General features: G+C 38.8%; 1 protein-coding gene across 6 annotated transcripts in view; it reads left to right on the top strand.

Annotated features, from left to right (window-relative positions):
* ZDHHC13 (zinc finger DHHC-type palmitoyltransferase 13) overlaps nt 1-13,793 on the top strand; it is a 53,252-nt gene extending 39,459 nt beyond the window's left edge. For 4 of the 6 annotated variants that reach the window (XM_054523840.2, XM_054523842.2, XM_054523841.2 and 1 more), the window contains 7 exons: nt 372-494; nt 1,368-1,430; nt 2,120-2,213; nt 3,363-3,446; nt 7,481-7,638; nt 10,100-10,197; nt 13,197-13,793. In XM_054523840.2, the coding sequence (XP_054379815.1) occupies nt 372-494; nt 1,368-1,430; nt 2,120-2,213; nt 3,363-3,446; nt 7,481-7,638; nt 10,100-10,197; nt 13,197-13,335 (759 nt within the window). In that variant the 3' untranslated portion in view covers nt 13,336-13,793. 6 annotated transcript variants of the gene reach the window in all.
* The last annotated feature ends 1,711 nt before the right edge of the window (nt 13,794-15,504 follow it).

Below are 15,504 nucleotides of genomic sequence, written 5' to 3'. Positions count from 1 at the left end.
TTTGAATGACTTTGTTAAAATGATCAAAGAATATTTTTCTAGATGCTCACAGGAGAGCCACAATTACACCATTAGAGATAAACTTATTTGGTCTTGAGTGTTTGTCACTTTTCAGGATGTTCCTCATAAGTTGCAACTATTCCCATCAAGTATTTAATATGAACTTCAACTAATAAGGAAACATTAATTATTAGCCAAGTAGGAACAAATTCCAGTAGGATTAGAACATAGGATGGGAACAGATTTAGGGGCAGGGACATGTGTGCATAAGGAAGGTGAGAGTCTTAGGCGCCAATGATGAAATTTGCTTACATCATAATTACATTATTTTTAAAGGAAGTTTGGTGTATTCCTTAACTTGGCTTTAACATTTAGCAGGAGCCCCTTTCTATTTCAGTTTCATTTTCAGCATAGTAGCCTTTCTATACTTTTTCTATAAGACTTGGGCAACTGATCCAGGTTTCACTAAGGCTTCTGAAGAAGAAAAGAAAGTGGTGAGATTTCTTTGTTACTGATATTTTTAATAGAAGGGTTTGTAAACTTTAGAAAGTTTATATGCACATATGCAGATGTGTTGCTTTTTGTTACGGCTGCATGACATGTGGGGTGATATAGCAAAAATTAGATTTCCACTCTTGCAGTTTTTTCGTTTATGTATATGAAAGTTTTAACACATATTTTTATTTTCTGTTGAAATAATATCCCACCAAGACTTTTTCAGATGTGATTCCTTTTAGGAATAGTATCTCCTACTTCCTTGTAATAACATTTTCATAATGGTCATTTAGCTTACATTTCCCCACTTAACAAATGGAGAGTAACTAGTCAGTGACCAGGGAGAGTCCTTCTGCTTATTGGCTGAGGAGATGCCCCTCTTCTTCCTCAAATGTGAAGTTGTCAGATGACATGGCATGTTTTCCGTTGCTCATGAATGTTTAGAAGTTGGAGAATGTTGTCTTTGTTACCTAAAGCCAGTGTTCCTGAAAGACCCAGCCCTTGGTGCTTGTAGCTTTCAGTTTTGATGTATACTGGTGGGTTTTTCTTTTTTAATGTGTGTGTATATGTGCATATTTATTTTTCTCTAGCAGATCATAACTGGGAGATGATTGCCATTCACAGAGATGAGGTGATAGGCGGGAGTGGTGGGGTGGTATAATTTTTATGCATCCTAATTTATTAGCTGTTGGTTTAAAATGCAACCTTGAAGAGTCACATCATTTCAAACACAGAATGATTTGGTGGCAAGTATTCCAAATTGCTTTTCTAACTACTTCACTTTGGAGCGAGAACTGTGAGAATGGTGTATAACCGTGCATAATACATTTTCCAATAAAATGTGATAATAGGTCAAACTTCATGTCTTTCAGAATATCATCACCCTTGCAGAAACTGGCTCTCTGGACTTCAGAACATTTTGTACATCATGTCTTGTGAGTTTTTTCTATATAATTTTTTTCCATAGTGAAAGCAAATTCTTGGTAATGTTGCTGATGTAAGCATTTGTCAGATCTTCATGGTATATTTATACACCTTTGTTTTTACCCATTTCTAATTTTACATTCCTGTCTGAACAGCTTTCTGTCTTGAACATATGGCAGAATGATGTTTATAATCTCTTGAAGTTGTCTCTGGTTACATCTCTCTGTGAATTATCCATTGTGTGTTTTATTTGCTTTTCTCTGTCATGAAGCATATATTAGAACTAACGTCAAATCAGAGGCTCATAATGACCTTAGAAACCACTTAGTGAAACCTCTCATTTTGCAATTGAGGAATCAAGGGAGGAAGTAAATTCTCCCAAATTATTGGTGGTGCTAAAAATGGAACTTGGGTTTCCTTCCCTTAGTTCTGTGCTTACTTTGCTCTGTGGTACTGCCTCATTTCCACTTAGCCAGTGTGAACAGGCTCTGGAATTCAGATCCCACTTAGTGATGTCATAATCAAAGTAGACATATGGAAGTAAATACTAATAAGGCATTCCACAGCCTCTGTGTGAATTGATGGTCTATTTAGGATTTGTGCCAATGCCTTTGTGACCTAAAGTTAAAATTTTGCTTGTGATTTGTTACCACTTTGAGACACTGGTTTTTGCTTAGGCCTCTCTTAATTGCCCACTTAGATAAGGAAGCCATTAAGGTCACTCCATTGCCATGTATGCAACTCCTGTGTAGCTCGATATGATCAACACTGCCTGTGGACTGGACGGTGCATAGGTGAGAGATTTAATTTTTCAATTGCTACTATGAAGTTAAGCATATGTTTAGTTATGACTCACAGAAAAAGTGGAAGGGCATCCTAGGGCTACATTTTCAATATTCCAGTATTCCAATAGCAATGAGCCCATACATCGTTATTACTCTACAGGTAACATAATATTTGCACATGCATCATTCTTTTTGGTAGCCACAGGCCTGTGAAGTAGACAGAAAAAGTATTATCTCCATATTACTTGTAAAAACGCTAGATCAGAGACGTTAAAACACTTAACTTACAGTGACACAACTAGTAATATGCAAGCCTAGATCTCCTGATTCCAGTGGGTGTTGTTCCTTCTGCCGGGTTTTGCTCCAAGAGAAGGTCGGACCATGATGTAGTAGCTGAGGAGTATTTGTGTCATTAGCATTGAAATGCTCCCATCTCCAGCATTGAGAAGGCAGCGTGTGCAAGAGAAGACTTAGTTGCCTGGCCCTTCCCGCTTTCTTCCCTTCTGTAGAAGTTTTCTCAGATTGTGGGTTGCCACTCTTTGCATGTCCAGTAGCAACATGTAAATTTGTTGCTGCTCCTCAGATTCGTTTTCTGTGTTCCCCCTGATTAAGTCAATCCTTGATATTCAGAGGTGGTGCTTTTACAAACATGTTATATGGAAGGAGGAAAGAGACAGGGTATGATTTGTCCAAAATCCCGCCTGGTTCCCTTCCTTCTATCACAGGATAGGACACCCTAGAAAAGTGTTTGCTTAGTTAACTTTATTCTATTCCAGAAGTTGTACTTTTACAAACATGTTGCATGGAAGGAAGAAAGAGACAGGGTATGATTTGTCCAAATTCCTGCCTGCTTCTCTTCCTTCCATCACAGGATAGGCCAGCCTAGAGCAGTGTTTGCTTAGTTAACTTTATTCTAGTCCAAAAAAGTATCTTCTTTTAAGTAAGCAATGAATAAATATTAGTTCAGTTAACATGGACAATTGACTGTGACATATCAGAAATGTGTGGTTTGATTTAATGGTACTTAAAAGCAAAGCAACAGCTTTATTTCTATTTTACTTTGGTGAAGACTTTTGACAGGAAAGTGGTTAAGGAGGTCTTATGTTGAAAATCAGAAGAAACGAAAATATTAAGTATGTTTTTTTCTTTTTTCTTTAGGTTTTGGCAACCATCACTATTACATATTCTTCTTGTTTTTCCTTTCTATGGTATGTGGCTGGATTATATATGGATCTTTCATCTGTAAGTGTAAATTTTTCTTACAACAAGCACATACACCTACACCCATTTCTACTTTTCCTTGTAAACCCTTGTATATCACATTCTGGCTGGGTGACTATAAACCATACTCCTAATAAAAACAAAGCAAATGCCTCTAAGACTCCCTCAGCATTGGGAAGCTGCAAGAAATACAAGATGAGGTTAGTTCTCAGTACTTTAGGAAAAAAATGTGGTAAATTTGAAAAGTGGTCAAAAGTGGAAATTCATTTAAGGCAAGTGCAGATTTGCTCCCCAGTGAAGAGGGAAAGTCAGCTGCTGAAGTACAAAGCTGGAGGTGATAAGCGAATAAAACAGGAAAAAAAAAAAAGGTCGGTGGTAGAGAGGTTGGAGGATAGTTGTCCAGTCATTAAGGAACAAACCTCTGAAAGCGCATGCTATTTGGTAAGTATCAAGTTGAAACTGAGAACTGATGGGAATACTAACAGTTAAAAGGTTGGAAATAGTAACTTGGAAGAAAACATTAGATCACTTATTCTGCGGCCCTGAGGAAGGAAAAAAGCTTTCAGTAGCAGTTTAAAAGAGTATATAGGGGTCTCACATAGGGAATGACAGCCAGCTGTTCTGCGGTGGTTGACTAAGAAGGACAGGGTTTAAATTGAAGCAAGAAAGATTTTGGCTATGTCTTAAGAATTGCGTAATTATGTCTTTCAGACCTCGGAAATAGGTTACCTAACTGGAAAAACCTATAGTGCTTGTAGTTTATTTGGACTTTAAATGTTTATTATTTATTTATTTTAAGGCTTTGGGAGAATTGGGCTCTAAACACAGAGACTTCACTTCCATCCACCCTCCTGTTACGTTCTTGGTCAAATCTTAGACTTTACCAGTAGGGTACTAGTTTGTTGCTTGAGCTGAAGTCTGGAGTAATTCCGAAAGACATTAAGAACATTATTTTCCCCTTAGCATCCTAAGCCCAATACACATATACTTTTTTCCTCTCTTTCTCTCTTCTGTGTCTCTCTGTCTCTTTAGTTTAAAATTTTTGTTAGTTTTCGAAAGGCAATTCTTTGTACAATTGCCCCCCAGGCTCCCAGTTTCCCTCCCTAGAAATATCAAGTATTACAAATTTTGTTTTGTTTGGGGTTTTATTTTTAGAGATTATTAACTAGTATCTATGTGTAATGAGTTATTTTTTGCCCTGCCATAGGCATGGAGGGCTTCAGTTACCTTGTCAGACCCTTTCCTACCTGACGCCTTGGGTGTCTTTGATCACTAGGCAATGCTTTTGTAGCTAAATGTAACTGTCACCATTTTAAATAGGTCTGATAGTCAGAAGGTTGTAATCTCTGAGCTCAGTTCTTGTCAAAGGCCACCAGTAACCCTGAGCGTTCTATTTTTATTTTAATTAATTTTAATTTTATTTGTTTGTTTTTTGCTTATTTATTAATGTATTTTTTGAAACAGGGTCTCACTCTGTCGCCCAGACTGGAATGCAGCGGCACAATCATGGCTCACTGCAGCCGTAACTTTTTGTGCTCAAGTGATCCTCCTGCCTTGGCCTCCCAAATAGCTGAGACTACAGGTGCCTGTCACCATGCCCAGTTAATTTTTAAATTTTTTGTAGAGATAGCGTCTTCACCATGTTGCCCAGGCTGGTTTCAAGCTCCAGGCCTCAAGTGATTCTCCTGCCTCAGCTTCCCAAAGTGCTGGGATTACAAACATGAAGTACTGCACCTGGCCAGCATTTGATTTTTAAAACTTCTTAGATTATGTCTTATGGTGTAAAAAGTAAAAGAGTTTTTGACAGCGCTTGGTTCTATTGAGAAAGCTGCCTTTCAAGGCCTGACAGTAAAGCATATTCCTGGAAAACCTTTGTAAGTTGGCACATGGACCAACTTGTCTCTTGGACTGGATCATATGGGAGAGGAGCCAGAGTTTACACCACTCCTGCCTCTCCTCTCTTCTCTCTCTTCACTAAAAATAGTCACCTTTGTTTGGCGTCTATGACCAGCATAAGACTGTATTGATAAGAACAGAAGCGATTTTCCATCACATTCAGTCTTTCCAAGTTAGTTTTTTTATTACACATGTTGATTCTTTCCTCCTCTTTGTCTTTTTTCTCTGGCTCTGAACCAATTTTCATATTACATTTTGTTTCATAAGAACAGTCCCACCTTATATTCACTTACAACTGTATAAACTAGCTGAGTGTATTTTGTTACCTTTATTCCATTTATATTCCAGCAATATTTCTTTACACTGAGTGAGGGCATTGTGTCATTTATTATTATTTCACAGACAAAACATGAACTTGTGCTGCATTTCTCTAATGAGGCCTCACTGTCATCCCACCTCCCTTGTTTACCATTAATGCTGTATTACTAGAGCCCTGCTCTATACTCTCCTTCTCATGTGATCCAATAGCTGCTACTTCTGTACAGCCTCTATCCGTTTCATCTTTTGTAAGGTCTGTTTACAAGGTGGACAGTAAGTGACTCCAAAAGTGTCAGCATCCTACAAGTTACAGAAAGACAGATTGTAGATTACCATCAGGAAGAACTCTGTAACTGTCAGAGCCATCTAAAGATGAAAACGATTGACCTGGAGTGATGTGAGTTCCCTACCATTAGCCACTGGCCAGCTGATAAGAATGTATTAGCACAAATTAAAGTGTTACATTGCATAAGATAATGTACGTGACAACTTGCTGTCGTATCTTTGATATTAAATCTGAAAACCAGTATTCTGAAAACTTCAGTGTGAGATCATGCTGTATTATCAAAAGAATTCCCAGATGGGAGCAGTAGAAATCCATAAGCTGAAAGAAAATAGACATTCTTTCCAACTCAACAGCTGTTTTCTCCACCTACTGTTGGAAATCATATTCTTTTTTGTGATATCAGGTGCATGGGATGCATCTTTCTTTGCTGTCCTAATGAGACGCTCTAGAGAGAGTGTAATTTGCCTTAACTTGTACCTTGATTGCTACTCTGTGATGATTGCTCTTAGAATGCTTCTGGCACATATTCATGAAAGATGATTGGGAATCAGAGACTTAAAGAGAAAAAAAAATTTAGATTTTTAGGATTTAAATGGACAGTTGACAGGAAAGTCATAGACTCATTTTCTTCCTGTCCCTGGAGTTCTTCAGAGCAGCATTGGGAAAATGTCCAAAACTATTTGTCAAATTGTCGGAGGCATTTATGAAACCTCAAGGTGCAAATCGACAGAATTATCTTTTAAAAATAATTCATGCTTTATGCATGGCCAGGGTGCCTGTAAAAGTCACTGGATTTACATAACCTTGAAGATCTGTTCCCTTGTTTCTGCTGCTTCCTGTGTGTATTTCTCCTTACTGCTGCTCCTAGCTACATGGGTTAGGAGGTTAATATGAAAGCCATAGTAAAGTTCTTTAATTGGCACACCTGGGGAGAAACTGAGCTGTGACCATCTGAATCTTGCTCTATATTCTTTTCCAAGGAGTATCTGTCTTGTGAGTCCCTTCATCTGGCCTTTCTTCCTCTGCAGATTTAGTTATGGTGTCAGTACAGAAGTGTACCCATGCCCAGCTCCCTGCATCCTATTAGATTGTATTCTGATGACATCTAGGTGCTTATGGGATATCTTGTGCCCACAGCAATGGCCTGTTCATCTGAACGCTTAATAAGAGTTTATATTCAGTCCTGTAATAGACCCATAGTTGCTATAAATATGAATAAGGTAGGGAGTGTTCTAAACAAATAATTAACTTCAGGCCAGTATATCTTATGCTGAATGCTGATTTTAGTAAAGATTTTATGGACCCTTTTTGCTTTATTCCTTCACTGTCAACTACTTATACAGTGTTATAGCCTCAGTTAACACTGTATTGCCACCATTTTGTCATCTTTAGTTTTTGAGCTGTCATGTGGAAAATGAAATCCTAAAATTGAATCATGATCTGTGCCATACTTTCTCTTCTCTCTATATAGAACTGCAGTGATTTTATCTTCTTGGAGACTGACAAGTAGTTTATTGCCTTTTTTTTTTTTTTTTTTTTTTTGGTGAATTCACAGATTGGTCCAGTCATTGTGCCACAACATTCAAAGAAGATGGATTATGGACTTACCTCAATCAGATTGTGGCCTGTTCCCCTTGGGTTTTATATATCTTGATGCTAGCAACTTTCCATTTCTCATGGTCAACATTTTTATTATTGAATCAACTCTTTCAGGTATTTATTTCTCTTTTTATAATGGCTTTGGGTAAAATTTCTAAAACTTGTAGTGAGACAGACTTGAATTTAAAATCAGAAGATGTACATTCTGTTTTTACCTCTGTCACTGACTCTGTGGGTCTAGCCATGTCATTTAACCACACTTGAATTTCAGGTATTTTATCTGTAAAATGAGGATAATAACACCTGTCTACTACATTAAACCACAAGATGGTTTAAAGGTTAGCATAATAAATTATTAGAGTTTGACCTAGGAGTTACCTAATCTGACCTCTTTATTTTATAGATAGAAGTACAGAAAGGTAAATTGAATTGCTGAAGGTCACCCAGTGTGTGATAAAATCAGAACTGGAAACTTAGGTCTTCTGACAGTCTCATTCAAGGGCTTTTTCCGTTGTACAGTTAAATTATATGTTGGATATAAGCATAGTATAAACTGTAAACCATCATGCAAACATCAGATGATTGTTTTCCCTCAGTTTTTCCAACCCTGTTTATTACCCTTATTACTATGCAGTGTTTAAATGGATGAGAGTGGTAAGAAATGAAAAATACATCACTAACCAATGGTCATAGTAATTACATTTTCAGAGAAGGCCATGGCCATTAGAAAGTTCAGGCTCCAGGGCAGTAGTCACCTTCAGCTTTCTCCAAAGCTTTAGTCCCTTCCCTGCTGGCTTCCATCCCCTATGAGCCTAACCTAATTCTCATTATTGCTGTGTCCTGCCCACGTGGAATGGGCAGCAGGTGGTCATCAGTCTGAATCAATTACTGTAAGACCTCAGATAATTAGAGCATTACTTAACCAAATCAAAGTGTATTCCACTTTTATGGGAAAGTAATCAATCTCAAAATAATAATAATGATAATAATAACAAGAAGAGAAGGAGGAAGGGAGGGAAAAAGAAAGAAATTAAAGAGAAAAAAGAAAAAAATGTTTAGGGATGAAACTGAGTTAATAATATTGACTAAACTGAGGTTTCTGAACATTCCTCTCAATCTCCTATCACTCTGACTGCAATAGACTCCAGCAGCAAGAATAGATACTAGCATCTGTGATTATTAATATTATCATTTATAATACTTAGTATTTATAATGCTCTGAGACATCATTTCTAATTATCTTTCTTTTTTTCTGGAATCTTAGAATAAGTACAAGTATATGAGATGATAATATCTTTAATTTTTTAGTAAAAGGTCAATAAGGCAAAAAATGGACTCAAAGTTTCAGATAATTTTCAAAAGGAAGAATTCAGAACAAAGCTGTTTTCTTAATGAACAAAACAATCCAGTTCTTTGAAAACGTTCATTTCCTGAGTGCTCTGGGTAGTCGTGGTTTTGACTGTAGCAAGTCAAGCTGAGTGTCTAGGTGTTGGTTAGGAGCATGGGCTTTATTCTCACACTGACCAAGTAGTCAGTCCCAGCTCTCCCACTCTAAGCTGTGTGGCCTTGAATCAGTTACTTCATCTCTCTAATCCTCTGCATTAGATATTTGATTTTATTTACTTATTTATGTATTTATTTTTTGAGACATAGTTTCGCTCTTTCACCCATGCTGAACTGCAGTGGCGGGATCTCGGCTCACTGCAACCTCCGCCTTCCCGTTTCAAGTGATTCTTCTGCGTCAGCCTCCCAAGTAGCTGGGATTACAGGCGCCCACCACTACGCCCAGCTAATTTTTGTATTTTTAGTAGAGACGGGGTTTCACCACGTTGGCCAGGCTGCTCTCGAACTCCTGACCTCGTGATCCACCTGCCTCGACCTGCCAAAGCGCTGGGATTACAGGCGTGAGCCACCGCGCCCTGCCGCAGTTAGGTATTTTAAATAGATTATCTCAAATCCTTAAAATAATATGATGAGGGTGGTATGATGAGCTGCTTTACAGATAAGGAACTTGAGGTTTAAATGAGATAACTCTGTGAGTAGTTATGGTTTTTAATGATTTAAGAATTTTTAAGTTACCTTAATTCTCAGTCTTCCGCATGTTTTTGGAATTAAATGTTCTTTACTTCTGATTAACTTTTTCTTTGGCCCTTTTCAAGGAAATACTAAAGAGAACACACAAATTGAGATAATTGCACTGATACTGATCTTATATTGTTTTATTTATCTAAAAGTTGCACACTGAATGTGCTGAAAATTAAACATTACCATATGCCATAGCTTGAATTAATATAGCAGTTATTTCACAACTCTAAGTCAATGTATAGTACTTTCTTGCAGGTTAATAAAAATTAGACAATTAAAAAAATACAAAATGCCCAGCTACTAGATTTATATGGGAGAGTATAGTTTAAGGCTGCTGAATCTCTGCATCAGCATGATCCTTGGTTAGAAAGCTGGGGGATGTTGTCTTTAGGGGACTACTAAATGTTTGCCAGTGTCCTGTGATGTACTGCGAAGAGTGAGGGAGCTACGATGTGGTATTTTGCATGTCCCTTCCACCCTTCTTTTTCAGATTGCCTTTCTGGGCCTGACCTCCCATGAGAGAATCAGCCTGCAGAAGCAGAGCAAGCATATGAAACAGACGTTGTCCCTCAGGAAGACACCATACAAGTAAGCGAGACCTGTTTTGGACGCTGAGTCCTGTGGAAGATCCCTAGTCACTGGTTTCCTAAGCTGGTGCCACTATCCATGGCCATGCTGCTGTTCAGTAATTTGCCATCTAGTACAGTTGACCCCCCTTTTCTTAGAGAAGCTTTAGTGATGGGGTGAGTGGTAAAGTCGTGAGCCCCAAGGTGGTAAGAATTCGAGAGTTAGTTTAGTGGACACAACACAAATAGTAAGTGACTTTGAAGTTTTGCCAAGGTGGGGAATCTCTCCAGTCAAGCCACATGGTCACAAGGTTGTTTGTTGCTGGCGTGGAGTTGATGTGAGATAATTAAGTGTATGGCTGAGAGAGCCAGCCACAGGGTGCTCTGTAGAGAGCGTTCACTTGTGTGCTTTGCCAGGATTTTCAGCCTGGCTTTCTATCACCACTAATTCTTCTAGCCCTATGTTGAATGTGCCCACTTGTACCAGGGAGAAGCCAATTTTTCAGATTTGGATTTGTTCCCCCTGGAGCATTTGGTTGTATAAAACACATTTTCAGTTGAAAATGAGAGTATGTGTAGAAAGACTTTCGTCTTATGATATGAAAGATTGGGCTTTGAAGCTTATCTCCCTGCCACTTATGGCAGGGTCTTGGAAACTGGGAGTGCTGCAGAGGTGACCCAGAGCCCTCTGGGGATTTGAACGCTCGCTGCATATCTCATGAGCAGTCTATTTTAAAGCATGCTGTTGGTACAAGATGAAACTGTTAGGCTGTTAGACAAGGGGATCAGAGACTGGGATATAACTACAATGTGTATTTAGGAGAGGAGAGAAATTGACTTAACTGGGAAGAGATGGCTAAAGCAATGGCGAGTGGAAAGGAGTATAAACTTGTGATGATTGTTTCACATAGACAGTGATAATAAAGTCCTTTTCTTTGTAGCTAAACCAGAGGAATAAATATTTACTCCACTAAACTATGGAAGCCTGTGATAGAGTTGGAATTTGAAGCTGAGCCTTGAGAGATGTGGGGCAGAGCACAATGGAGTTGGGAGGGAGGAAGGGCATTCCAAGCCCTAGAGAAGAGTCTGAATAGAGGGACACATGAGAGCACTAGAGCACGTTTGCTGAGTGATGGCAGCATCAACTAGAGGAACTCAAGGGAAAACCTAAGTCCCGCCCAAACCAAAGATTTTACTTGTTTTCCTGCCCTAAGTTACTTTTACTCAGTACAGTAGTCACCCTTTCTCCATGAGGGATGTGTTCCAAGAACCCCAATGGATGCCTGAAACTGCAGATAGTACTGAACTCTGTATATACCATGTTATTTCAGTCTGATAACCCAACAGGCAGGTAGTGTAGACAGAGTGGAAACACCAGACAAAGGGATGATTTATGTCTCAGGCAGACAGAGCTGGATGGCATGAGATTTCATCATGCTCCTCAGAACGGCATGCAATTTAAAGCTTATTAATTGTTTATTTCTGGAATTTTTCATTTTAATATTTTTGGGCTGCTGTTGACCACAGGTAACTGAAACTGAAACCAAGGGGAAGGGGACACTACTCTAACTAGCTTTTGAGCCAGGCCCTATAAATTTCTAGCATGTGTCCCCACTGCCACCCCATCAACTCCACATAGCCTTCTTCCCAGGAAGTTGCCCTCTGAGTAGTGTTGGTCTTTTACTGGCAGCAATGCCATCATCCCCATGCAGAACACAATCTTCTAAACAGCAACGCAGTCATCCTCATGGACAGGTGTGTTTTGACGTGTGTAAGGGATTGGATTAAGCACTTAAAAAATAAGAGCATATGCATAAAAATGAGCATTTCTCATAACTGGAATAGATAGTAGTACTTCTGAAATTTAATGGAGAAAAAATGATGCCCAAGACAGTGCAGTCAGGAAAGCTCCAATGGAAATGTGGATATTGGCCTGGGCCTTGAGAACTGGTAGGACTTGAAAGGATAAGGGGGTTCCTGAGCTAAGTGTAGAGCAGTGTGCATTCCAGGCCCACACAGCTATGATCATGGGAAAAATAGAGCCAGAGTAGCTGGAGCAGGAGATTTATAAAGATGCACAGAGGAGCTAGAACTTGAGGGATACATTGTATAGAGCCTTGAATACAAAGAGGAGGAATGTTTATTTGAGCCTCTAGGCAGAGGAGTATCTTTAAAGGGTTTTGATTGGGAGGTGAGGGGCTATGACTATATCAGGGTTTTTGGAGGACAACAGTCTGCAATATGCAAGATGAATTAAAAGGAATTGAGACAGAGAATTCATTTAGAGAGTTACTTATAAGGTTTAGGGAGGCTGGGCGCGGTGCCTCATGCCTGTAATCCCAGCACTTTGGGAGGCTGAGGTGGGTGGATCACGAGGTTAGGAGATTGAGACCATCCTGGCTAACACGGTGAAACCCCGTCTCTACTAAAAAAATACAAAAAGTTAGCCGGGCGTGGTGGTGGGCGCCTGTAGTCCCAGCGACTCAGGAGGCTGAGGCGGGAGAATGGCGTGAACCTGGGAGGTGGAGCTTGCAGTGAGCCGAGATCACACCACTGCACTCCAGCCTGGGCGACAGAGCGAGACTCGTCTCAAAAAAAAAAAAAAAAAAAAAAAAAAAAGGTTTAGGGAAAATCCCATCTTGTTGATTACAGTTGTTCTGGCCTATGTGGCCTTTGAGGTAATCAAGGTCTGAATTAGGGAAGTAGGAATAGAAAGAAAGAAACTTATTGATGTCACTGGCCAGTCCATTAAGTGGGGAATCCAAAATGAAGTGACGACGAAAAACCCAATTAAGTGGCTGAGCGAGCAGAAGCCAGGAAATCTCAAAATATAGATTCAGGTCCAGAAATAGGCTTCAGTTTTAAGGTACCAGAAGCCCGGGAACTATCTGATCTACCCCATCTACCCCTGGATTGCTGCAAGATGTTCAGAGGACATTGTATATTATAGATTCTCCATAAATGTTTGTCAAGCTACACAGGAAATATAGTAAGACATGTTCTCTTTTTTTTTCTTGGCAGTCTTGGATTCATGCAGAACCTGGCAGATTTTTTTCAGTGTGGCTGCTTTGGCTTGGTGAAGCCCTGTGTGGTAGATTGGACATCACAGTACACCGTGGTCTTTCACCCAGCCAGGGAGAAGGTTCTTCGCTCAGTATGAAGAAAAGCAACCCAAAACTCTCAATCTGATTTGTTTTTGTTTATGTTGGTGCCCTGTAGTTTGAAAGTGAAGTAAAGATTTAGAGTTCACCTAAGTCCAAAGGAAAACACGTGGTTTTTAAAGCCATTAGGTATAAAAAAGTTCTCAATAAAGGCATCACAATTTTTTAGGTTTAGAAAGATGGACTTTTCTGATAAATCTTGGCAGACATCTAAAAAAAAAAACCCATATTTTTCACAAGAAAATGCAAGTTACTTTTTTTGGAAATAATACTCACTGATTATGGATAAAATGGAATATTTTCAGATACTATATTGGCTGTTTCAAAATAGTACTATTCTTTAAACTTGTAATTTTTGCTAAGTTATCTGTCTTTGTTGTATCTATAAATATGTAAAAAATATTTGAATAGATGTACCTGTTTTGCTTTCACACTTAATAAAAAAATTTTTTTTGTAGTTGAGACTTGGTTTCTGGCACTTAACACTTCTAGAGTCTTAAATTAAGATGTACATAGGACACAAATTAGTTCACAATTCCAAGAATGAGTTGAGATTATGATTAATACCAGTAAACAAGATTTAATTTGGTTTTTCGTCTTACTTAGAAAATAGAACATAGAAAATCTTAAATATTAATTACAACTTTACTTAGTACCCTCAAAATATTAGACTGGTATGACTATAATTACTAATTTCCTTTGTTCTACAGGAAATGCTAATTCAACTTTAGTATAGTATTTATACACCCCTGGGCATGGCACCTTCCTGCTGAACAACCTCCCTTGGGTTCCTGTTGCTCTTAGGGTAAAAGCAAAAATTCTCATTGTGACCTACAAAGCCTTGAAGCATATAATCCTGTTTTGTTTAGCAGTGTCAGTGGATCATGTTGTACTCTAATCATGTTGGCCTTTCATTTCAAGGATCCGTTCTTTCTTCTACCAGAGATAAGAGATGCAGATAAGGAAACTAAAGCCAAAGAAGTTTTTATCTTCTCCAGAGTCACAGAGATACCAAATGGGGCTGCCACTCTACAGTCACAGTCACCTAGAATATCACGTGACACATAGTATTTGTTCAAAAAATATTAGAATTTGTTGAACCAATTTCAGGATTTTAAGCAAGAGATGATGCTATCAGAATTGTGTTTGAAGACTGTGCTTCTCAATTGGAGTACAGAAGAGCTTTTCCAAGGTATATTCTCTTTCTCCCTTCTTCTCTCACCAACTCCTACCAAATTAGTATTGTGGTCCAAATGGTCCAGAGACATTAGATCAGAGTCACAGGGCCAGGGTGGGTGTCTAGGGCTCACAGTTTAAAATTCAGTTTCTCCATCTCAGACCTTTCAAATCAGTCTCTGGGGAGAGAGTGCTGGAATCCTAATGATTCTTACATATGCACACTACTGTTTGAGAATCATTTACTTAAGGAACCTTACCTTCTCCATTCTATACATTGTGAAAAGTTTAAGCTTGAGAATCACTGCTTAATAGGTATGCAGTTGTAGTGGTAAAGAGACCAGATTCTAGGGATCCTGGGTTTGAATCTATGACCTACTAATTACTGCATAAGTTACTTTTAATCCCTTTGGGCAAATGACATAAATCTCTAGAACCTCAGTTTCCTCATTTGGATTATGTAGATAATAATAGTAATTTGAAATGTCATTATGAGAATTAAATGTGTTAATGTTTAAAAGTGCTTAGAATTGTACTTGGCATATAGTAAATGTTCAATAAATGCTGGCTATTAATTGAGAAGTGTAACAGAAAACTGATTACCAGAAAGATAAGCTAGAGGTAGAGAAATGCACAAAATCCAGCCTTCTGTGCTCTGTGTTGTATGTTCTAGGGCTAGAATTCTGCAAGCTACAGTCTCCCTGCCAGATGACTTCCTGTTAAAGTCTGCCAGTAAGCTGCAAGAAGGAGCAGAAAAGAGACTTATTCCATTCTTCTTGCCAGCTCTTCCTCTCAGTGTTGCTCCAACGATGGCCCTTTGCCCTGCAATGACATTTTGGAACGAATGTCTAACTTTTCTTCTTCCCAAAACCTATTTCATTGTGCCCCATTAGAAGTACTAGCAATAACCAGGCAGGGCTCTCTCCTTTGACATCTGACTTCTGCCCCGGGATACTTCTTCTCTGGGCATCTGAATTATGATAACCCATCTC

Source organism: Pongo abelii, chromosome 9 (genome assembly GCF_028885655.2).
Source record: "Pongo abelii isolate AG06213 chromosome 9, NHGRI_mPonAbe1-v2.0_pri, whole genome shotgun sequence".
NCBI lineage: Eukaryota > Metazoa > Chordata > Mammalia > Primates > Hominidae > Pongo > Pongo abelii.
The sequence above is the reverse complement of the archived record's forward strand: the minus strand, read 5'-3'. Positions and strand labels throughout refer to the sequence as shown.